This window comes from Narcine bancroftii, chromosome 1 (assembly GCF_036971445.1).
Source record: "Narcine bancroftii isolate sNarBan1 chromosome 1, sNarBan1.hap1, whole genome shotgun sequence".
Classification (NCBI taxonomy): domain Eukaryota; kingdom Metazoa; phylum Chordata; class Chondrichthyes; order Torpediniformes; family Narcinidae; genus Narcine; species Narcine bancroftii.
This window is the reverse complement of record NC_091469.1, coordinates 324,184,021-324,209,979: the sequence shown is the minus strand read 5'-3', so window position 1 is coordinate 324,209,979 and position 25,959 is coordinate 324,184,021. Positions and strand designations below refer to the sequence as shown.

At 38.9% G+C, this 25,959-nt stretch overlaps 1 protein-coding gene across 1 annotated transcript in view; it reads left to right on the top strand.

The window, feature by feature from the left end:
• The window catches only part of anln (anillin, actin binding protein), a 113,404-nt gene that overhangs the window by 36,815 nt on the left and 50,630 nt on the right, over positions 1-25,959 (top strand). The window contains exons 4-7 of the mRNA XM_069907500.1: positions 16,960-17,303; positions 18,244-18,496; positions 23,177-23,361; positions 25,815-25,916. Coding sequence (XP_069763601.1) covers positions 16,960-17,303; positions 18,244-18,496; positions 23,177-23,361; positions 25,815-25,916 — 884 coding nt within the window. The remainder of the gene's footprint in view (positions 1-16,959; positions 17,304-18,243; positions 18,497-23,176; positions 23,362-25,814; positions 25,917-25,959) is intronic.

Genomic DNA, 25,959 nt, shown 5'->3' with positions numbered 1-25,959 from the left:
TCAGCAAGTCAATCAGGAGCCTCTTCCCCAGCCTGATCTGTTTTCCATAGGCCTCTCACTTTTTCATATTCAATTGGATTTATATACTGTATATTTCAGTGTATAAGTCAAGTCGTGAAACTTAAAAAAAAAAAAAGAAGATGGGGCAGGGTTTAACTTGTACGTCAGATATACTTTTGAGATCTTAAATTAGCCTCAAAATCTCATTCACACTGATTCGGCATACAAGTCGACCCATGAAAACCGATTTGGTGCACAAGTCAATCCTTGGGAAAAAAAACAAAAAAAAAGCCTGACTCTGACATTTTAATACAAATTTCAATGAAAAACAACACATTTAGAACCCTTCAAACTCACTCTCGCTATCGTCATCTGAGGCAAAGATGGCAGCAAGTGCATCCATACTCTCACTGTTTAGACAGTCAACATGTGGTCTGTATCTGATGAGGCAGTTTCAGCTTCATTGTCAATGTCCCATAACAAATAATCTTCCATGCCATCAATTGTGCAAGAGCTACTGCACTTTTTGAACGATTTTATCACAGTCTCTACTTTATCTTTGTCCCATGCATCGAGTGATGCAGCGTGCATTGCTCCACCTTTTGTAAACAACTTTACTGCACTCGAGATTCATGTATTCCATTCTTCGTGCACATGTTCTTTGAATGGCTTGTTCAAGCAGACAGAGATTGAAATATAGATATCAAACCACCTGGATAACTGCCAAGTAAGTATTATATAGTGCTAATCTACTTTTTGTCTTCTCAGTTAAATGGCTACGAAACATATCCCAGATCAGCAAACTCCTTTAGCGAAGAAGATTGACATACACACCAAAGGCTTGGGAAGCGAGACCGGTTTATTTCTCTGACCGTCACACTTGAATGGGCCATGGGTGCTGATGTAAGGGCCCCACGTCGTCTGAGCTTGGGATTAGCCGGCATTCCTGCCAGTTCCCCATCTTCCTGCTGTGCGGAGGTCACCTGGGATGACAGCTGATGTCACGCTCAAGTCCGCGTGGTAGCCGCATTCTGCGGCCTGGTCTGTGTCTCCACCCGTGGTCTGTTACATGACCACCCCCACCAAGAACTGGCGACCGGGCCATTGTCCATAGACTTGGGCGGTCTGCTCCTGTGTCATGATGGAGGAGTGGAGACTTGCTCTTTACAGTCCAGATATACCAGTTTCAGGCTGTTGGAAGTAAGTCTCTTCCTTACTGCCGCTATCAAGGACAAAGGTGGAATAGTTGTCCCTGACGACTCTGTAGGGCCCCTCGTAAGGCCATTGTAAGGGTAGCTGGTGTACACCCCTTACGAATACGTACTGACAAGTCTTTAAGTCCCTGGGGACACTGTGGGCTGACCATGTGATGGGGTTGCCACGGGACCAGGGACCCCAGTTTTCACCATGTTCTTGAGGTTTGCCACAGGGTCTTCTGGGTGTTTATTGGGGGCTAGGAACTCCCTGGGGATGATCAAAGGCACACTGTAGACCAAATTGTGGATGGCCTCAAATATGGCACCTCTATGCAGCTGGAATGATGAGGAGGGGGCTGCCAGCAGAGATGTCACACAGCAGTGCCAGGTTACCTGGGCCATTGGGAATGTACCCACTCGGAGACCGGAGACGGCTGTCCTATAAGCAGGGATCTCAGCTAAAAGTCGACCCCTTGCTGAATGTCTGTAGTAAAGTCAAATACCCGAAGTGTGTCTATTATCGGGTCTGATACCTTATGGAAGGTGAAAGTCAGCAGCTCGAGATCGTGAAGATATTGAAGTGCCAGCACAGCGCCAACAGCTCTCGGTCGAAAGTGCTGTATTTAAGTTCTGGGGTCGGAGGTGCCTGCTGAAAAAGGCCAGGGGTTGCCACTGGCCTTCAATGAGTTGTTCCAGCACTCCCCCTACCACTGTGCTGGAGGCGTTGACTGTCAGGACGATAGGTGCCTCTGATCTGGGATGGACCAGGAGGGTGGCATTGGCCAGCACTACTATGGCATGCTGGAAGACCTCTCATCCCAAGTAATGTCTTTTGATTTGCTCGCCATCAGCGCAAAGAGGGGATGTGTGATGTGTGTCGCTGCTGATTTAAATCTGTGATAAAAGTTTATCATACTGGCGAATTCCTGTAGCCTTTTTACTGTGTGTGGTTTAGTGAAGTGCTGGACTGCCTCAACATTCTCAGGGAGGGGTGTAGCCCTGTATCTGTTTATTCTCTGCCTCAGAAGTCGATGGTGTCCAGACCGAATTGGCACTTGGCGGGGTTGATCGTAGCCTGAACTCAAGCGGTTGTGGGCGGCGTGATCTTTGCAGCTGGTTATGAGGATATTGTCCAAATAGATGAACACAAATGGGAGGTCCCGGCCGACTGCGTCTATCAGCCACTGAAGAGTCTGTGCTGCATCCTTTAGACCGAAAGACATGGGGAGAAATTCAAACAAGCCAAAGGGGGTTATGATTGCAGTCTTGGAGACATCCTGGGGGTGAACTGGGATTTGGTGGTTCCCCCGGATGATGTCCACCTTGGAGAACACCTGTGGCTTGTGCAGGTTGGCAGAAAAGTCTTGGATGTGGGGCACAGGATATCTGTCAGGCGTGTTGGCCTCGTTGAGGCGGCAGTAGTCACCGCATAGTCTCCAACCCCCTGCTGGTTTGGCCATCGTGTGGATGGCGGGGGGCGGGGGGGTGGGGGGTGGAGGCCCAGGGATGTCGAACACTGCACAATCCTTAGCTCCTTCAATTTTGAAACTCCTCCTTTGCCAGGCTAAGCTTTTCAGGCGGGAATCAGCACGCCCTGGCGTGGAGCGGGGGACCCTTGGTCAAAATGCATTGCCTTACCCCGTGCTTTGGCTCGGCCGCGGAGAAATGTGGTGCCACTATCGAGGGTAACTCCACCAGAAAACAGGGAAATTCATTGTCCAAGAGTGTTTTTAGAGTCCAGGTGGGGGGCTGGCAGCTTGGCTTTCCCCAGAGGAAGAGTCTGAAAAGTTCTGGTGTGCACCAAGCATCGTCCCTTGAGGTCGACAAGCAAGCAGTGGGCCCGAAGGAAGTCGCCCTGCAGGAGCGGTTGTGCCACTGGCGCAAGGGTGAAGGACTAGGTAAAGCAGCTGTTGCCAAAATGAAGGGGAATGGTGAGGGCCCTAAAAGTCTGAATGGAAGAGCTGTTGGCTGCCCACTTGCTGTTGTGGGTATTGAGGCCTGTGGGGGTGAGGGTGGGTGGAGGTGGTGGGAATCAACATATCTCGGTGCCAGTGTCGACCAGGAAATGCCTGCCTGACAAGGAGTTCCAGGTGTAGAGGCTATAATGTGGGCCAACTGCCATAGCCATCAACGATGTTTGGCAAGGGTGTACCCTCGAAAGCCGCAGGGTGGGCAGCATCGATGGGCCTCTGCACCCCATTGCTGATGATAATAGTATAGCTGTCCCGGGATATTAACTTGACTCTCTGCTGGTCTTGATCTTGCAGGCAGCTGTTCATGGGGTTTGCTGATGTGATCTACTATGGCACTGGTGTCCTTCGCTCTCCAGAGCATATTCGCCCGGGCCATGACCCTCCAAAGGTCTTTGAAGTCCTCGTCCTTGAACAGGAGTTGGATATCCTTGGCTAGCTGCTCCAGAAAGATCTACTTAAAGAGAGGGGATGGCTTGTGGCCTTCAGTTAGAGCGAGCATCTAACTCATTAGGGCAGACAGGGGTCCTGTTTTCTTCCCCACCCCAAAATCATCCATATGTAGCAATCGGGCGAAGCGCTTGCACCGGAAGAGCCTGAAAGTGCGGGTTAACAGCTTTTTAAGGGCCGCGAATTTGCCTTGCTCCTTGCGACTCTTGCTGCTGTGTCCTGATCGAGGGCGCTCATGATGTAGAAATAGTGGGTGTTATTGGCAGTGATGTGCCAAAAGCTGGAATTGAGCCTTGGTCTCTTTGAACCGCATGTGGCTGCGAGACCCAAAACGAGAGGCTGAGAGAGACAATGTGGATGGTCACTGGCTCCACTTGATCCGTCATCTTTGGGTCCAACTGTTGGTTGGATCCGTCGGGGTCACCAATGTACCGTTGGTACTACACGAGTGTGAAGCAAAACGAAATGCACACCGAAGGCTTGGAAAATGAGACTGTTTATTGCTCTGGCCATCACGCTTATATAGGCCTGAGGCGCTGACTTCAGGGTCCCATGACATCGGAGCACCGGCCTGGAATTGGCCAGTGTTGCCGCCAACATTTCTCATCTTCCCACTGTGTGGAGATCACCTGGGATGATGGCCGTGTGGTCTCTGTTTTCATTGGCCATTTTGTGGGCTGGTCCGTGTCTCTGCACACGTGCTGCTACATTCTGTTCTTTGCGTTGGCCACCTGTTCCACACGTTGTCTATCCATAGTTTTACACCATTTTTATGCATCAATTTTCATGAAAATGCACAAAAATACCTACAGGGAATTTTATTTTAGATTAAATTTTGCGTTTAAAAATGACCATGGGTCTTAACTTTGTCCTGTTGGCCATGCATGATAACACCATAGCAAACCTGGTCTTTTCATGGCCTGGACTTCTGGTTTGCAGTTTTAACTCCTTTCCATTCCACTGTTCTATTGCCTATCATGTCGAAATTCATTTGCTAATGCAAATTGTGTTTTTGCTAGTTATGTATAATAAAAGGGTGAAAATTTACAACTTGATGATAAAGATCTTTTGATAGTTTCTGTGGAATTTTTATTTTTTTTGTCATAATACCAGATTTTTTTGGTTCATGAAATAGTTGCACCAACCTACTGTAACCTCAAAATCTTACTGCGACTTTGCCCACTGCAGTGCAAATTTTGTTTTTATTTTATTTTGGGTGATTATGTACCCATTCTGGAACATGATTTTGACATGACTCTGGCCAATGAGTGATTAAGTTTGCATACATGTAGTATATATAAATCTGTGTACATCCATCATTTTAATACAGGTTATTACTGTCTACAGAGACCAAGATTATATCCACTCCCCTTAAAACTAAGCCCTTCCTAACCTCAACCCCCAAAAAATCAATCAATTATTTCTTATACATACTGAAGAAAAGAAACAAATAAATATAAAGAGAATAGTATCAGTATTGGATTGCCGTAGGACGAGTCAAAAAGCACCAAGAACTTAACTTTCAAGTATCATCTATAATACCTGGCAAGGTCACAAGGGACAGCGAGGAAAACCTAACCCCCATTACCTATCTTTTAGGCTCTATATTTGTAAATATGTATTATATTTATTCCTTAAATTAAAAGTATTTTTTTTCCCCAATGGAATGGATTTTGTATTTCCAGATGTAATTTATCTATACCCAAATACAAATCAGACTTCCAGGCTACTACAATTCATTTCCTTGCCATTACCAATACTATTTTCACAAATTTCTATTGAATAGGTGATGAGACTAATTTAGGTGTAATTCCTTCAACATTCCCTAACAAAAATAGGTCATGATTTTGCAGATGGACGTTATTAGTAATTTGTTCCAATAATTCCCCTACTTTTATCTGAAACGGTCTTATTTGTGGAGTGCAGAAAGATAGCTTCCTCAATACCACATCTAAAACATTTGTCCGTTGAATCCGGTTTTGCTTTAATGCAATTTATATGGTGTGTATAATTGATGTAAAAAAAAAAATAAAAAAAAAAAAATTAAATTGTATCAAACTGTATCGCACATTAATTGTATTGGACATACAATCTCTACACAAATCTGTCCATACTTGCTCTTATCACTTTCAATTTAAAACTCGCTTCATACTTTCGTCGTGAGTTGTGTTGTTTCGATGGACCCTCCATGATAGTAATCACCCCCAGCCAATGGCCAGGAAATCAATCCGTGCAATCTCTGGGGGTTGACATATATGCTCGTCAATGGCCAATCTCAGGCATTGTGATTCTTGGGGGGGGGGTTGATTTGTATGCTGGTCAATGGGTCAACTCAGGCTTCCTGAAAATTTGGGTTAATTTATACACTGGATATATCATAAAACCATTAAAATGGGCAGAAAAGGGGGAGTTGACTTGTACGTCAATATATGGTATCTTGCTCTTTGTCTTCCCTCAGATTCTCCATTAACTCGACGGCATCAGCTGCCGATAACATTTGTAAGTGTGAATTATGTAAGTCACGTAGTTATGATGAAAGAGTACCATATTGTTACTTTGTGAAAAGGTCCAAAATAATTTTAAAATATCATTATTTTGTTCATGAGCATTCAACAGCAACTGGAAATAGCTTACCGCAACCTGTCTGGAATGCACAGCTCCAGGCTGCTAGAGCTGGAGCCTCATAACTTCAAGAACATGGGTTTACCTCTGATCTTTGGTGTGACCACTTGGCTTTCCTCTGGGTACTCCAGTTTCCTCTTTCATTCCGAAATTGCACTGGTAACCTAATTAGCTACTATAAATCAACTCTTAGGGTACGTTAATGTTTAAAAAAAAAATCAAAAAAAGAATTGATTGAGGTGATAATGAGAGAGTGGTTTAGGGGTAAAAGGAAAAATGAGAAAGTGAACAGGACTGGTGGGATTTATTCCTAGGAGGCTGGCACAGACCTGATAACCCTGCTGGCTCTCCATTTTGTTATTTTAAGTACAGAGCACCAAGAGAACACACCTTAGCTTGCTTAAATATACATCAGAATGATTGCTGAATTGATTCTGTGGCTTGACAAATCTATTCTTATTTACTGATCGACAGATTTTTCAATTCAATACTGAAATTCCATAAATTTATTTTTAAAAGTCTTGCTACTATAATTGTTTTTAAGAGAATGAGAACAAAATTTGCTTGCTACTTTGTTTCCTGTCTATGTAATTTCAGTGCAACTCTTTAATCTGCTTAATGACATCATTGGTGAACGCCAAAAATCCTGTTGCAAAAATTGATCAGGAAAGTGCATCACCGTTTGGAAAAATAAGTTGATAATTATGAGGAGTTTTCATTGAGATCAGTACCATCTCTTTACCATCCACCCCATCTGGCTGGTGTTGCAAAGGCCTTTCTTGAACAAATAGTAATAGAACATGTTGACCATCAGAGGGCTCTCTAACGTGGTACCTATATTTCCTATTACGAGATCTCATTTCATTTTTGTGGGACTGTCACTTTAAGAGTTAACAAATCAAGCTGCAACCCTGTTGAGCTTTGGAGAGACTGGAGGGGGCAAAAAACTCGTACCGCATGTACCAACTTTGGTACTTCTGAAGAGAAGAGAGGAAATGTGTTGCTTTTCCAGGGACACACTAGGTGGGAGGAGTCGTGTGAAAGACACAATTAAAGGAACAAGCACTGTGTGATCAGCAGACATTGCTAAAGGAACAGCACTTTGAGCAGCAGCCATTGTTAAAGAAACACTGTGCCTGAGTGGCTCTGTGTGGGTCATGGACAATTTGTTTGTTTCTCCCTATCAGGAGAATTTTTGATCCCCACCGTGGCCAAAGGAAAGGCTATTTTTGAAGGGGAATTAGTGTACCACACCGTGACCAAAGGAAAAGTCATTTTGAGGGGGAAATTATTGAACCCCATGATGACCAAAGTAAAGGTCACTTTGACCCATATCTGGGTATAGGAAACAATAGACTTGCCTTTTGGATCAAGACCATTGTGCTGTTTATTTTGACTGACCCATGCCAGGGTTTTAGAAGGTTTGTGGAAGCCGCACATTTTGGTTCCCCCACGAAAGGAGAAGAAGAGTTGTGACAGCCACCTGGCTTTTTTTTAAAATTTTTATTTTTCACACCATAAATCACATTAGCCATGATACACACTTTTTTTTTTCACACATATACAGTGACTTTTTCTCCCCCCCCCCTCCTCCCAAGCCACCCCCCCCCCCCCCATCCATTTTAGGTATACAATCTAGGTTACATTAAACCAGTCAGACAATGTTGTCATTCAACCAAAATACACCAGAAATTCTACTGAGTCCATTCTTTTCTTTCCTTCTCCTTCCATCAACTTAGGTAATGTTTGTCCCCGGTAGGTTTTCGCTATTGTATTTAATGTAAGGCTCCCATATTTGTTCAAATATTTCAATATTATTTCTTAAACTATATGTAATTTTTTCTAATGGAATACATTTATTCATTTCTATATACCATTGTTGTATTTTCAGATTATCTTCCAATTTCCAGGTTGACATAATACATTTTTTTGCGACGGCTAGAGCTATCTTAACAAATCTTTTTTGTGCATCCTCCAAATCAATTCCAAATTCTTTGTTTTTTATGTTACTTAGGAGAAAGATCTCTGGATTCTTTGGTATATTGTTTACTGTTATTTTATTTAATATCTGATTGAGATCTTCCCAAAATTTTTCTACTCTCTCACATTTCCAGATTGCATGAATTGTTGTTCCCATTTCTTTTTTACATCGAAAACATCTATCCGATACTGTTGGGTCCCATTTATTTAACTTTTGAGGTGTAATGTATAGTCTGTGTAACCAATTATATTGTATCATACGTAGCCTCGTATTTATTGTATTTCTCATCATTCCAGAACATAATTTCTCCCATGTTTCCTTTTTTATCTTTATATTTAAATCTTGTTCCCATTTTTGTTTAGTTTTACCATTTGTTTCCTCATTCTCCTTTTCTTGCAGTTTAGATACATATTTGTTATAAATATTTTGATTAACATTGTATCTGTAATCACATATTCAAGGTTACTTCCCTCTGGCAAACTCAAATTGCTTCCTAATTTATCCTTCAAGTAGGATCTCAGTTGGTAATATGCCAGCGCTGTATCTCCAGCTATATTGTACTTATCTCATTTGTTCAAAGGATAAGAATCTACTTCCTGAAAAACAATTTTCTATTCTTTTAATCCCTTTTTTTTCCCATTCTCTAAAGGAAAGGTTATCTATTGTAAAAGGGAGTAGCTTATTTTGCGTCAATATTAGTTTTGGTAATTGATAATTTGTTTTATTTCTTTCTACATGAATCTTCTTCCAAATATTCAGGAGATGATGTAATACTGGAGAACTTCTATGTTGTACCAATTTTTCATCCCATTTATATAATATGTGTTCAGGTATCTTTTCCCCTATTTTATCTAATTCTAATCTCGTCCAGTCTGATTTTTCCCTTGTTTGATAGAAATCTGATAGGTATCTTAATTGTGCGGCTCTATAATAATTTTTAAAGTTTGGCAATTGTAAGCCTCCTTGTTTATACCATTCTGTTAATTTATCTAGTGCTATCCTCGGTTTCCCCCCTCTCCATAAAAATTTCCTTATTATTTTCTTTAACTCTTTGAAGAATTTTTCAGTCAGTTGTATTGGCAATGCCTGAAATAAGTATAATATCCTTGGAAAAATGTTCATTTTAATACAGTTTATCCTTCCTATTAGTGTTAGTGATAAATCTTTCCAATGCTCTAAATCGTCCTGTAATTTTTTCATTAGTGGATAATAATTGAGTTTATATAATTGGCCTAGATTTTTGTTTATTTGTACACCTAGGTATCTTATTGCCTGAATTTGCCATCTGAATGGAGATTCCTTCTTAAATTTTGAGAAATCCGCATTATTCATAGGCATTGCTTCACTTTTATTTACGTTTATCTTGTAACCCGACACTTCTCCATATTCCTTCAATTTCTTATATAATTCTTTTATTGATAGTTCTGGTTCTGTTAAGTACACTATAACATCATCCGCAAATAGACTGATTTTATATTCCTTGTCTTTTATTGTTATTCCTTTTATATTATTATCTATTCTTATCAATTCTGCTAGTGGTTCTATAGCTAACGCAAACAATAAAGGTGATAGTGGGCATCCCTGCCGCGTTGACCTGCTTAAGTTAAATTGCTTTGATACATGTCCATTTACTGTCACTTTCGCTAACGGTCCCTTATATAATGCTTTAATCCAATTAATATACTTCTCCGGTAAACTGAATTTTTGCAATACTTTGAACAAATAATTCCATTCTACTCTGTCGAAGGCCTTCTCTGCGTCTAAAGCAACTGCTACTGCAGGTGCTTTATTTCCTTCTACTGCATGAATTAAGTTAATAAATTTACAAATATTGTCTGTTGTGCGTCTTTTTTTGATAAATCCAGTTTGGTCTAAATTTACCATTTTCGGTACCTGTTCTGCTAATCTGTTTGCTAATAGTTTAGCTATTATCTTATAATCTGTGTTTAGTAAAGATATTGGTCTATATGACGCTGGTGAGAGTGGATCTTTCCCTTGTTTTAGTATTACTGTAATTATTGCTGTTTTACATGAATCTGGTAAGCTTTGTGTTTCATCAATCTGGTTGATTACATCCAGGAGGGGCAGAATTAATAAGTCTTTAAATGTTTTGTAGAATTCTATTGGAAATCCATCCTCTCCTGGTGTCTTATTATTTGGTAATTTTTTTATTATCGCTTGTATTTCTACTGTTCTAAATGGTTCTGTTAATTTATTTTGTTCCTCTATTTGTAGTTTTGGTAGTTCAATTTTAGTCAAAAATTCATCTATTTTCCCTTCTTTCCCTTCGTTTTCAGTTCGGTATAATTGTTCATAGAATTCTCTAAAGTTTTCCTTAATTTCTTTTGGATTATATGTAATTTGTTTGTCTTTTTTCCTTGATGCCAATACCATTTTCTTAGCTTGTTCTGTCTTAAGCTGCCATGCTAGGATTTTGTGTGTTTTTTCACCCAGTTCATAATATTTCTGTTTTGTCTTCATTATATTCTTCTCTACCTTATATGTTTGTAATGTTTCATATTTTATTTTTTTATCTGCCAATTCTCTTCTTTTAGTTGTATCTTCCTTCATTGCTATTTTTTTTCTATATTTACTATTTCCCTTTCCAACTGCTCTGTTTCCTGATTATAGTCCTTCTTCATCTTGGTTACATAACTTATTATTTGCCCTCTAATGAATGCTTTCATTGCATCCCATAGTATAAACTTATCTTCCACTGATTCCGTATTTACTTCAAAATACATTTTTAATTGTTTTTCAATAAATTCTCTAAAATCCTGCCTTTTAAGTAGGATGGGGTTTAATCTCCATCTATACATTCTTGGAGGAATGTCCTCTAGCTTTACTGTCAATATTAAGGGTGAATGGTCCAATAGTATTCTAGCTTTATATTCTGTTTTTCTTACTCTATCTTGCATACTAGCTGATAACAAAAATAGGTCTATTCTTGAGTATGTTTTATGTCTAGCTGAGTAATATGAATATTCCTTTTCTTTTGGGTTTTGTTTCCTCCATATATCCAAAAGTTGCATTTCTTGCATTGATTTAATTATAAATTTGGTTACTTTGTTCTTTCTGTTAATTTTTTTCCCAGTTTTATCCATATTTGAATCCAAATTCAAGTTGAAATCCCCTCCTATTAGTATGTTCCCTTGCGTATTAGCTACCTTCAAAAAGATATCTTGCATAAACTTTTGATCTTCTTCGTTAGGTGAATATACATTAAGTAGATTCCAAAACTCCGAATATATCTGACATTTTATCATAACATATCTCCCTGCTGGATCTATTATTTCCTCTTCTATTTTAAATGGCACATTTTTACTAATTAATATAGCCACTCCTCTTGCTTTTGAATTATACGATGCTGCTGTTACATGTCCTACCCAATCTCTCTTTAATTTCTTGTGCTCCAATTCAGTTAAGTGTGTTTCTTGGACAAATGCTATATCAATTTTTTCTTTTTTCAGTAAATTTAGTAGTTTCTTCCTTTTAATTTGGTTATGTATTCCATTAATATTTAAAGTCATATAGTTCAGCGTAGCCATTTTATACTTTGTTTATCTTCCCTTTCCGTTTTTCCATCATTACCTTTCCTCCTTTTCCATTTCTGTTTTCTTATTTTAAACCCTTTATAAGACAACATTCCTAAAACATCAAACATTTTCCTTATTCTCCTATTTATACCTTCTTTAGCCCCAATCTCCCCTTCCCCTCCTGAGTTGTCCTTTATCCCTTGTCGGACAACCACATCTCCCCTCTCCATTTGGGTTTGCGAATTCACTCGCAAGCGTCAACTGATTTTGCAGTGACCGCTATTCCCCCCCACCCAGCCCCCCCCAGAAAAGATTTCACTTTTCATATGTAACAAAGGTCACTCTTTTAATTCCCTCCTTATTCTCTCTATTCCATTACCTTCCCTTATTAATTCTTGTCTATACTATCTATATTTTCCTCTAAGTACAGATACATTCACGTATGCACATTATACCTATACACTCTTATACCTCTTTACCCACATACATATCAATCGTGATCATTTTTACTCTCATTACACGTCTTCATCCCTCAGTCTATTTTGTAATTGTTCTGCAAATTTTCGTGCTTCCTCTGGATCCGAGAATAGTCTGTTTTGTTGTCCTGGAATAAATATTTTCAATACCGCTGGATGCTTTAGTATAAATTTATACCCTTTCTTCCATAAAATCGCCTTTGCTGTATTGAACTCCTTTCTCTTCTTCAGGAGTTCAAAACTTATATCTGGATAAATGAAGAATTTTTGCCCTTTGTACTCCAGTGGCTTGTTGCCCTCTCTTACTTTTTCCATTGTCTTCTCCAGTACCTTTTCTCTTGTAGTATATCTTAGGAATTTTACTAAAATAGATCTTGGTTTTTATTGTGGTTGTGGTTTAAAGGCCAATGCTCTATGTGCCCTTTCTATTTCCATTTCTTGCTGTAGTTCTGGACATCCTAGGATCCTAGGGATCCAATCTTTTATAAACTCCCTCATATTCTTGCCTTCTTCATCTTCCTTAAGGCCCACTATCTTTATGTTATTTCTTCTGTTATAATTTTCCATTATATCTATTTTTTGAGCTAACATTTCTTGTGTCTCTATAAGCTTTTTTTATTAGATTCCTCTAATTTCTTTTTTAAGTCCTCTACCTCCATTTCTGCTGCTACTGCCCGCTCTTCCATCTTGTCCATTTTCTTTCCCATTTCTGTTAAGGTCATATCTATTTTATTCATTTTCTCTTCTGTGTTGTTTATTCTTTTTCTTAAATCATTAAATTCCTGTGTTTGCCATTCTTTAAATGACTCCATGTATCCTTTAATAAGAGAAAGTACCTCCTTTATCTTGCCTTTCTCTTCTTCTTCTATTTCACTGTACTCTTCCTCTTCTTCTTCCTCTGGGTTGGCCATCTGTTGTTTCTTTGTTGCCCTTCTTTCTTGTTTCCATTGTCTTTTGTGTTGTCTTCTTGCTGCAGGTGTTCTGCAGCTGTCGTTGCCAGCTGTGGAGATCGACTCCCCAGCTGGTCCCCCCTCCCGTCGGTGTGTTTTTTTTCATGCGCGGTTGCGCACTTTTACTCGGCTCAGCGAGCCATTTTTGTAGTCCACTTTCTACCGACCTGAGGGAGCGGGTTTCTCTCTCCACCGCGGGCCTCTTCGGACAGGTAAGGCCTTCACCTTCTTCTTCCGTTGTCTTCTCTTCCTCTCTTCTTACCGTTGATTTTGATTTTTCTTTTTTTGTCGCCATCTTCTTTCCACCTTTATACTTACTTTTCTTTAACTTTTATTTCTGTGCCTTTGTGTTTTCCTTTGTTTTTCCCGACTTTTCTGGAGAGGGCTGGAGTTCACCGTCCGGCCACCACTCCATCACGTGACTCCTCCCCCAGCCATCTGGCTGAAGGGACATTCACTCTGGAAGCAACTCAAGCAGGATTTGTGCGTTTTCAGCTGTCTAATCCCTCAATCTCTTCTTTGCATCAGTTTGAGTCTTTGTGTCAATGCTGGATGTCTAAGACTGACTTTGGAATGACCTTCCTGAGTTGTGCCTAAGATGTAATGGTGCTCTCTTGCTCATAATTTGGATGGGGAGGGGGGGGGGTTAAGTTTAGATAAGATTTAATATTATTAATATAACAGATTATGTTTTATATTATGTATAGATAGTGTTTTTGGAAGATAGATTGTGGGGTTTTAGTTAGGTTACAATCATTTCAAAACAGATTTCATTTTAAAATATAAGAGTTATGCATAAGGTGGTGCCTACAAGTCTGCAAAGACAATAGACTCCTGTGCTGGAGATTTTCACAGCAAAGTGCAAATGGAAGGACCCTTCTCAGGAAATTAATAAGATCTCTCATGCATTGATCTTGGGAGTGTGTTATGACCCTAGAGGACCCCAAAACCCAGCAGCAATAGCAATTCACCAAGACAAATGGTTACATAAACAAAAGTTGCTTTTAATTATCTTTAAACATGAAAACAGAATCACACTTTAACTTATCACTATTGACTTGACTCACCTAACAACCCCCTTCTATTGTGTGTGCAACTTCAGATGGGTTCTTTGATTCACAGTCCAATCTCACTCTTCATTCCTCCAAGTTCACTGGTTGCAGGCATTTCTTATACTGTGCACAGAATTGAACATTCATGAATCTTAACCAGGCTTTGGTGCTTGAAAGGTAAATGGTTACTGCTCAGGAAGGTTCTTGTCAGTTTTCAGAGAAAGATTTGTTGTACACTGGCACCCAGCCACTTCAGTGTCTCTTAGAAATTGGGGGATTGAAACTTTCAACAACAATTTGCTGTAACTACATAGGATTCTATTTTGAAACTTGTTCACTTATTAATTCAATTTAAGGTAGTCCATTGAGTTCATTTTTCCAAGATTCAGTTAGGTAAATTTTATCCTAATATTTCCTCTAAATGTGATAAATGCATAACTGAGGAAGGTATGTTTTATCATGTGTTTTGGCTATTATCCTTCGCTCTTTCATTTCTGGCAATTTTTCACTTTATCGTTAGTTTTTAATGTTAACTACTCCTAGCCTTTTCATTGCTATTTTTGGAATCGGTGGGGCCAATGAATTTATTATTGATTTTTTTTCACAATCCCATGTAATGGCTTTTTGGTTCCCTCATTGCTAGAAGAGCCATTCTGCTGAGATGGAAAGATGTTGTCCCTCCCACTTGTACTCAATGGTTGCCAGATATGATGCATGGCTGTCTCTAGAAAAAAAATTGTGTTCTTCTACTACTGCAATGGATCTCAACTTTTTTTTTTCTCTTTGGGATCCTTTTCTCAATTGCTTTCAAAATTTGTAGATTAATTAACTTTTTAAAAACTATCCCATAGTTGTTATTAGTAATGGACTCCTTAACTTGGTCAGCTTCCCTCTTTTTCTCTTTACCTGTTTTCCATTTGACCACATGGGTTCATATGCGCCTTGTTCATTGTTATTTGATGCTTGTAACTTGATATTAATTTACTTTATTGTTATTATCATATATTCCTGTGTATTTTGCATATGTTAAAACCAATTAAAAGATTGAAAAAGAAATGGGTTTAATTGCTTCATTAGTGTAGGTACAAGAGAGTGAGGCTTGCTTCTAAGCTTTTGATCGCCTTTGGAGTCTATAGTTGTCATTTTTCAACATGAGGGCCAGAGTGAAAGAAGTCATTGTGAGGCTGATAAACAAGAATAAAACAGTAAGAGATATCGCCCAAATCTTAGGATTACCAAAATCAACCGTCTGGAACATCATTTAGAAGAAAGAGCGTACTGGTGAGCACTGTAATCACAAAGGGACGTATTCCAAGGAAGACCCTCCACTGCTGATGACAGAAGAATTCTCATCATAATGAAGGAAGATCCCCAAATGTATATCTGACAGATCAGAAACACTCTTCAGGAGGCAGGCGTGGATGTGTCAATGTCTACTGTCTGCAGAAGACTTCAAAAACAGAAATGCAGAGGCTACACTGCAAGATGCAAACTATTAGTTAGCCACAGAAACAGGATGGCCAGATTACAGTTTGCCAAAAAGTATTTCAAAGATCCTATAGAATTCTGGAAATGGGTCTTGCAGATAGATGAGACCAAGATTAACCTGCATCAGAGTGAAGCAAGAGCAAAGTGTGGCGGCATAAAGGAACTGCACAAGGTCTAAAGCATACAGTGGTTTGCATGTATTAAGGATAATGGTGGAAGGCTCCAATGCAATCCCTTCACGTTTATTACTTGTAGAATTGAAGTTTGGAGTGGATTCATATGGAATGCAAAAACTGACATGTCCATAAACATGAATAAAATCTGAGCTATAATGGCAAACCATCAGAAAACATTGTAAATGTGATCATGTAAATTGGTATATCAGTTTTTTTTAATTATTGGAAAAATGCAGAGTTTAATTAGATGGCATTTTTTTTTGAATGATTGATGATAATAATTCTTGTAACTTCATTTTCAAACTATTTAGGTTCAAAAAATTGTTGTGTAGTTCCATTATTCAAACCTTGCTGCAGTAATTAACACCTGGGACAACCAAATTGTTTAAATTATGTATTAATTAAAAACTAGCTAGCTTTTCCTTGCTTCTTGAAAAAAATAAAAATAAACTGCTGGTACATCCAAATTAAATTTCAACAGATGTACGAAACCAAGATTTTAGAGAGAATGTATGGAAAGGTTTTAGAATATAGAATTATTATGGAATTACTAGGTTGGGAGATCCTCCATTTCAGTAATGTGAAATAATTAATAAAATGTTGGATTGTTGAGTGTGTGCAATGGTTAAAGAGAAAATAATTGCTGTGAGAGAATTTTCCGTTTAAGATGAAGCCGCTCCCTCATTGGAAAGCCAAAATGAGAGATCTCAGTGGAACTAAGGAAATTACTTTAAATTGAAGTTGTTTCCTGATCTAGGAATCTTAACCTTTTTAATTAGTTGGAAATGGTTTATGTTAGAAATGTACTTTTTTGTTGTTTGCTGGAGTTGTACAAATACTATCAATATTTTTGAGTTTTTTTCCAAATGTAACAAAGCTCCAATGTAAATTGTGATCCTATTTTGCACTAGTAGAATGATCTTATCAATATATTTAACAAGTCCTATTGTTTAGGTAGACTATCGCATGGGATAAATGCTCAGTATTGCATATGTTAAAATGTAGGATATGAACCTTGATTGTCTCCTTTGTTTTTCATGATTTGCATTTTCTGCGCAACAGGTAATGAAATTGATTCGCCAATATCACCTGTAGAGTCATGGAAGTCCATTTCATCTCCACCTCAGCAGACACGGAGTACTGTTGAGTCTAAAACTCCAGCTGGAAGGAAAGGACGGTTTGCAAATCTCGCTGCAGCAATTAACTCGTGGGACGACGACTTGAGCCATCCGATCATTAAGCATAACAAGTCACCAGGACAGCCTGGTACTACTTGTTTACCAGCTTCCTCTGCAACGAACAAAGCTCCAGCTACTGTTAACAGCAACAGGGTTATCCCGCGAGCTATAATATCCCCTCAATCTCTGGAAAGTACAGTGAATAAAACGTTTTCTATTGCCTCAAAGGTAGGTGAAGATATTTATAAAAACTCAAATTCTGAAAGTGAATTATGATCAGTTTTAAAAATGCAAGAGAATTTCTACTTTTTCAAAATTGCTTATTCTGCAATGCTTGCCTTTAGCTGCTGCCCTGTAAAACCAAAGTACAGTGATTTTTTTATAGCTGATATCTGATAAGAAATGCTTTTTTTATATTTGAGATTTTAATAAAATGAGTTGCTTGTCAACAAGTATATCGCATGCTTTTTTCCATCATTCTCTTGAATTTCCAGAAATGCCATTTGGTGGCTTGCATTTTGTTTGCACCGACTACTTTTGCTCCAGTTTGTTTTTAAAGGCAACTTGAGTAAATGCTGGTTCAATTTTTCTCAATGGATGAGAGATTGCGTTGCCACCACCACTTTTGAGCTATGTATTTTCACTGGATGCCCTCCTAGTCTTTCTGACAGGAAACTATCGTCAGTCATGAATAATCACTCAGTTATTTTTTTTTGTGTCATGAGGAAGCAAAGCACATTGTAGCTACCTAATTTAGTCCAGTAATATCTAATCTGGAATTTCATCCAAGTTGCATGGAAACTGGTAAATCCTTCGGTGTGGTTTAAAAATGTAAAATGTGGATGTCAGTATAATGATTTGAGTCCAAATATTTTTTAAAAAGCACAATCAAGGCCCATCATTTCCCAGCTCATCTGTTGCAGTCCTCTTTACTAATAAGCAGATGATCTTTGATCCTTGATTAGAGTATCATATTTGATGGATTGCAAGTATTATAGTATTCGAGACTTAATTTAAATAAGGAGAAAAATCAACAATTCCAGAGATTCCAATTTTTCCCATCATTTGAGCAATTTAAAGGATAACATTTATTGGAACTTGAATAAAATCTGTATCTTTTAATGTTAGTTTACAAACTCTAATTGTTTTGATTAAACTATTTTGTCAGGAAACGATTCCATCTGATGTCAATTTACGAAAGGTGGTTCCACATACTCCAAAGAAAAGTGAAGAGATTAAGTCCGAATCTCTGAAAGGGGCGCTTGCCCAGCATCAAGTCAGGCCTACTCCAAAGAAAATTGAGGAACCCCGGTTATTAGCAGCAAAAGCAGTAATTTCCCAGCGTCCGGTCCAGATTGGAGATCGACAGAAAAATGACTCTGCTGCTCACACTCAGCCTGGAGCCAATTTGACCACTCCAGGTAAACTTTTCCATAAATGTTTGGGATGTGGGTCACAGGGACAGATTACCTGGAGACTCCTACCTTATGCAAAGCTTTTTAATCTTAATATCTGCATATTTGATAACTGGCTTTCTAATCTGTTTCCTACCTCCAATCTATCCATATCCGACATTTGAATTGAAATGCCTCCAATTGTCTCACAATCTGAAAGTTATCTGTTCCAGGCTAGTGTGATTGATTGCAATCTGTAGGACGCTGGATAACGACTTGCCTTTGTCCAGTATAGAAATGAGGAAATGTTGATACATTTGTCCAGGATATTGATTAGGTTATAACTGGAATAGACTGAAAGAAAGGGTTATCATAAGCCTGTTTTACACTTGCAATTGTGGTCCCAGGAATTAACGGCCAATTAGTCTAAATAAATAAATATCAATATTGGATAATTTTTAAGCAGTGTGGGAAAGTTGGTTACGCTTTTGTGCACAGTTTATAAAGATTTTGGTGGGGGGGGTGAAATGCAATGGTGGACCGAATCCCAGAATGTGATGCGGCTGAGAAACCCCCTCTGAGTGCTCCATGCATGCAGATGTGTATACAGACCTTTCTCTGCCGCTTGGAATTCTGGGAGGGAAAGTCCGCCATCACCTTTTCCCACAGTATTTCTATATTGTGCACTATAGTGCTGCCCACTTTCCCACGGTCTTTATAAATTTTGCGCTAAGACGCTACCAACTTTCCCATGCTGTTTAAAAACTGTCCGCTATTGCTATTTGCTAGTATTTTCCCAGGGTCCCTCATAAAGGTTTATATAAGTCAGCACAACAACAGGGGCTGAAGGGCTCGTACTAAGCTGAACATAAAGCTTAATTAGGTTATAATTAGGCATGATTACTTTTGTTTAAATATCAGATCATAATACATTGATCAGGATTTAGGGCGGGTCTTTCTGGCTGCTTCATTGCTAGCATATGCTTTTTTTAAAAATTTTTTATTTTTCACACTATAAATCACATTAGCCATGATATACACTATTTCTTTTTCACACATATACAGTGACTTTTTCTCCCCCCCCACCCCCCCCTCTCATCCATTTTAGGTACACAATCTAGGTTGCATTAAGCCAGTCAGACAATGTTGTCATTCAACAAAATTACACCAGAAATTCTACTGAGTCCATTCTTTTCTTTCCTTCTCCTTCCATCAACTTAGGTACTGTTTGTCCCCGGTAGGTTTTCGCTATTGTATTTAATGTAAGGCTCCTATACTTGCTCGAATATTTCAATATTATTTCTTAACCTATCTGTTATTTTTTCTAATGGAATACATTTATTCATTTAAATTTAGTAGTTTCTTCCTTTTAATTTGGTTATGTATTCCATTAATATTTAAAGACATATAGTTCAGCGTAGCCCTTTTATATTTTGTTTATCTTCTCTTTCCGTTTTTCCATCATTACCTTTCCTCCTTTTCCATTTCTGTTTTCTTATTTTCAACTCTTTATAAGACAACATTCCTACAACATCCAACATTTTCCTTATTCTCCTATTTCTATCTTATTTATCCCCAATCTCCCCTTCACCTCCTGAGTTGTCCTTTATCCCTTGTCGGACAACCACATCTCCCCTCTCCATTTGGATTTGCGAATCCACTCGCAAGCGTCAACTGATTTTGCAGTGACCGCTATTTCCCCCCCACCCCGCCTCCCCCAGAAAAGATTTCACTTTTCATATGTCACAAAGGTCACTCTTTTAATTCCCTCCTTATTCTCTCTATTCCATTACCTTCCCTTATTAATTCTTATCTATACTATCTATATTTTCCTCTAAGTACAGATACATTCATGTATGCTCATTGTCTCTATTCACTCTTATACCTCTTTACCCGCATACATATCAATCGTGATCATTTTTACTCTCATTACCCGTCTTCATCCCTCAGTCTATTTTTGTCTTTACCCACATACATATCAATCGTGATCATTTTAACTCTCATTACCCGTCTTCCTCCCTCAGTCTATTTTTGTAATTGTTCTGCAAATTTTCGTGCTTCTTCTGGATCCGAGAATAGTCTGTTTTGTTGTCCTGGAATAAATATTTTCAATACCGCTGGATGCTTTAGTATAAATTTATACCCTTTCTTCCATAAAATCGCCTTTGCTGTATTGAACTCTTTTCTCTTCTTTAGGAGTTCAAAACTTATATCTGGATAAATGAAGATTTTTTGCCCTTTATACTCCAGTGGTTTGTTGCCCTCTCTTACTTTTTCCATTGTCTTCTCCAGTACCTTTTCTCTTGTAGTATATCTTAGGAATTTTACTACAATAGATCTTGGTTTTTGTTGTGGTTGTGGTTTAGAGGCCAATACTCTATGTGCCCTTTCTATTTCCATTTCTTGCTGTAGTTCTGGACATCCTAGGGTCTTAGGGATCCACTCTTTTATAAACTCCCTCATATTCTTGCCTTCTTCATCTTCCTTAAGGCCCACTATCTTTATGTTATTTCTTCTGTTATAATTTTCCATTATATATATTTTTTGAGCTAGTAGTTCTTGTGTCTCTTTAGTTTTTTTATTAGATTCCTCCAATTTCTTTTTTAAGTCTTCTACCTCCATTTCTGCTGCTACTGCCCGCTCTTCCATCTTGTCCATTTTCTTTCCCATTTCTGTTAAGGTCATCTCCATTTTATTTATTTTCTCTTCTGTGTTGTTTATTCTTTTTCTTAAATCCTTAAATTCCTGTGTTTGCCATTCTTTAAATGACTCCATGTATCCTTTAATAAGAGCAAGTATATCCTTTACCTTGCCTTTTTTTCTTTTTCTATTTCACTGTACTCTTCCTCTTCCTCTTCTTCTTCCTCTGGGTTGGCCATCTGTTGTTTCTTTGGTGCCCTTTCCTCCTCTTCTTTCTTGTTTCTATTGTCTTCTGTGGTCTCTTCTTGCTGCAGGTGTTCTGCAGCTGTCGTTGCCGGCTGTGGAGATCGACTCCCCAGCTGGTCCCCCCTCCCGTCGGTGTGTTTTTTTTCATGCGCGGTTGCACACTTTTACTCGGCTCTGCGAGCCATTTTTGTAGTCCATTATTTACCGACCTGAGGGAGCGGGTTTCTCTCTCCGCAGCGGGCCTCTTCGGACAGGTAAGGCCTTCACCTTTTTCCTCCTTTGTCTTATCTTCCTCTCTTTTTACCGTTGCTTTCGATTTTTCTTTTTTTGTCGCCATCTTCTTTCCACCTTTATACTCACTTTTCTGTAACTTTTATTTCTGTGCCTTTGTGTTTTCCTTTGTTTTTCCCGACTTTTCTGGAGAGGGCTGGAGTTCACCGTCCGGCCACTACTCCATCACGTGACTCCTCTTGCTAGCATATGCTTTCTAAAATAAAGGGATCATATTTGCTCACAGTGCAATTTGTGTAGTATAATGGCATAGCTGGAAGTCACTGCCTTGCTGTGCTAGAGTCCCCGACTCAACAGATTTCAGGTGACGCCTGCATAGTTTCCACACTGTCCCAACAACCATGTGAGTTTTCCACAAGAACGCCATGATGCCACTGGTAGAAGGTAGAACAGACCTACCCCAGGGATGGCTCCTTGCAAGTGTGAACGCGTGCAGTGTCCCAGTTAAGGGTAGTCAAGAGTGAACAACAAAAACGCCATTCCTATCCTGAGACATTGACCGATTTAGTGGGATGCAAGTGTAAAAGGGGCTGTGGAAACAGGCTTGTTGACTTTCCAAGTCTATCCCAACCATGAACTAGATAATTCTACTAATCACCTATATATGAGGAACAATTTACAATTGCCAATTAATCTACTAACCTGAACATCCTTAGGATGTGGGAGGTAACTGGCGAACTTGTGGAAAACTCACATGGTTATTGGGACAATATGGAAACTACGTAGCCGTCACCTGAAACCTGTTGAGTCGGGGACTCGAGCACAGCAAGGCAGTGACTTCCAGCTATGCCATTATACTATACAAATTGCACTGTGAGCAAATGTGATCCCTTTATTTTAGAAAGCATATGCTAGCAATGGAGCAGTCGGAAAGAGATTCGGGAAACTAATTTCTGTGATGGAATGGTTTCCTATACAAGTGCTAAAGATTTGATCTATATTAGAATGATGAGGGGTGACTAATCAAATGCAAAATCATTGGGTGACATGATAGGGTAAATGTTGAGATGCAGTCACTAGTCTGAAAATGTCAAATGAAGAGATGTTACAAAATTTGGGGTACATTTGGACTTCTCACAAAGGGTGATAACTCCCTGGATTTCTCTACCTGAGATGATTGTGGATACTTGATAAATGCAAATATATAAAGAGGAATTAGACACCTCTTTTGAAAGGTGAATTTGAGGGCTCTGGGGGAAGCTGATACAGAGGAGGAGACCAGGCCAGGGGCAGATTAAGCATAATCATATGGAATGGCATGGGTAGCTTTGAAAGGGAGAAGTCCATTCTTTCTCTTATTGCATTATGTTGTACCAACTATTGAGCAAAGTGGCAAGGAAATTGGCATGCTTTCTATGAACAATTAACTTTGGGATCAATATTTGATAAATTATTTCTAACATTACATAACAAAGTTAAAAGACAAGCAAAGTATTTGGAATATTGTACGCATCTGATGCACTTTTCACCTGCTGTTGGATTGTAACCATAATATTATACACTTTCATAAATACTTTATTGGTGGTTCAGGAGCCAAATCTTTTCTTCAACGTTTTGGGGAGCGTTGCCAGCAACACAGTGTGTCAAGTCCTGCTCCATCCTCTCCTGGACAGAGAACTCCCAATGTTACTCCCAGCACAAAAGCAATCCAGGAGCGGCTACTCAAACAACAGGAACTTTCCACCACAGCAAATCTAACACAGCAACTTAAGCAGGTCTGGATTTTAACTTTACCCTGATTCATTTTGGGCTTCTGGATAAAGAATGCAATGTTTCAATCTTTGTTTGGTCTTTGAGTTGGGGAAAGAGGGGAGTAGAGAAAAATTAAGCCTGTTCAATAAATGTGTCCAAATCTCTTTTGAGCATTGTTATTGTGCATACTTCTAGTTTTCTCAAGTAACTCATTCCAGATACAGACCATCCTTTGAATTTAAAAAAAAAAGTTACTTACTGTGTCACTCTTAAATCTTTACATTCTCACTTTGAGCCTGTGCCTTTTAGTTCCCAAATTATCTACCCAGGGCTAAAAACTTAGCATTCACTTTGTTTATGCACATCATGATTTTATAAACTTCATTAAGTCACTCCTCTGCCTCCTTCCTTCCTTGGGAATAAAGACTCAGGCTATCCAATCTCTCCCTGTAACTCAAGCCTTCCTGTCCCAGCTACATGATGGTGAGACTCCTCTACACCTCTTCCTGCAGCTGGATGACCAGAACTGCACAGGTTAGTTTTAAGTTTGGTTTGCCATTGCCTTGTACGCTTAAATCATATGGTCCTAAATTTTGTACTCGATATCCTGACCATTGAAGGCAAGTTGTCAAGTGCTGCCTTCACAGTCATGTCCTCTTGAGTTGTCACCTTTGAGGAACTATGCATCTGTGCCCCTTGATTTCTCTTTTCTACAACATTTGCCAGAGCCTTTACCATTCACTGTGCAAATCCTGCCCTGGTTAATCTTACCAAAGTGCAACATCTCACATTTGTCAGTTAAATTCCATTTGGTCCACCTCCCAACTAACTGATCTAGGTCCTGTTGTAAACTTAGATATCATTCCTCATTGTTCATTGCACCACCAATTTTGGTGTCATCTACAAATTTACTAATCATGTTAACTACCTTGCCATCCAAAATATTAATCAGCGTATATCAATCAGCGTAACATCCTTCCACTGTCACTCTCAGCTGCCTTCAACTAAACCAGTTTTGAATCCAATGGGTCAGCTCACCTTTGATCTCGTGTTTTAATCTTCCAAATTATCCTGACATGTGGGGCCTCATAAAAGACTAAACACCATATCCACAATGACCATTTCCCTGATTGATCTTCTATCACCTCTTCAAAAATATTTCAGATATGTGAGGCACAATTTGCCACTCATGAAATCAAGTCAACTACCTTCATCACTCCCTTACCATCCAAATGATGGTAGATCCTATTCCTCAGAATCCCCTCCAGCAATTTTCCAACCACTGATGTCAATCTGGCACTATAGCCATCCTCCAGTCTTCTGGCACTTCAGCCAAGGATGATATAAATATTTCAGCAAGGGCTTCCACAATTTCTTCTCCACAAGGAGGCACTTCAACAGGCCCACTTTACTATATTCTCAAGCTGCCAAGACCTTCCTGGCAGTTCTAATATGGTCCAAGACATAACCACTTGTTTACTTCAGTTCCTTGGCTTCTGTGATCTCCTCCACAGCAAACACTGAGAAATTTTCATTCAAAATCCAACCCATCCCCTGTGATTCATGAGATGTATGGACCAAGTGAAGGCTTTTTTTTTTTTACCTCAGTAGATTATTCTGATACAAGAGAGCTCAGGTTTAAGGTGAGAGTGTAAAAATTGAAGGAGACAAGAGGGAACACTTTCATTTAAAGGTTGGTCGTTTCTGAGCTGCCAGAGGAAACATGAAGCAGAAACAAGTGTTCAAAAGACATTTGAACAGACGTATTGACAGAGAGAGCTTGGAAGGATATTGACCAAATGCAGGCAAATGTGACTGACCCATAATGCCAACTTGGTCAGCATGGACCAAGTTGGGTTGAAGGGCCTGTTCCATGACTCTTAATTAGGTGAATAGTCCCACAATAAGTAGTTTATTCCTGATCTCTCTTTACTGGGATATGGTTTCATTTTTCCCATGTTGCATGTGTCAACCTCATGGTTGTGGGAAACTTTCCACAATGTCCAAGCGGAATAATTAATTTTTAGAAACTGTCCAATACAACTAGTATTGTTTTCTAAGCTTATTTTTTTAACATCATTAATGTTTGCACATATTATCCAAAACAATATTTTTGAAATTAAATCTATTCTAGTAGTTTTGTTTCCATGTAGGATTGGTTTAAGAATGTAGTCCTATATGTGGAAGAATTTTTTTATTTTTAAGGAGGGCATGATGCAGGTTCATTTCTGTGTATTATGTGGCTTATAATATGAATTGTTATATTTAAAGCAGAAGATTATCTTGTTCATTGAATTTTAAAACCTGCCATTTAAAAAAAAACAAACGTTTAATTTATTTGGGATATGTTTTGCAAATTCTGGCAGCATAATTAATGTGTGAACTTTTTTCTAAAATAGTGTTTGAGTTCAGTCCACAGGATATTTTTTCAGTCAAGTCTTATTTTATGATATTTGGTATGATAATTGTATTTCAGGAGCGTGAAAAGGAGCTGGCAAATATTCGCAATCGGTTTAAGAGAGGCAGTTTGTGGAGTGCTGATAAAAAAAGAGAAAATTGCCCTTCCAATTTGCCTGAGGTATGTTGGTGGCTATTTTCTTTGTTTTTTTTAAAAAAAAAAT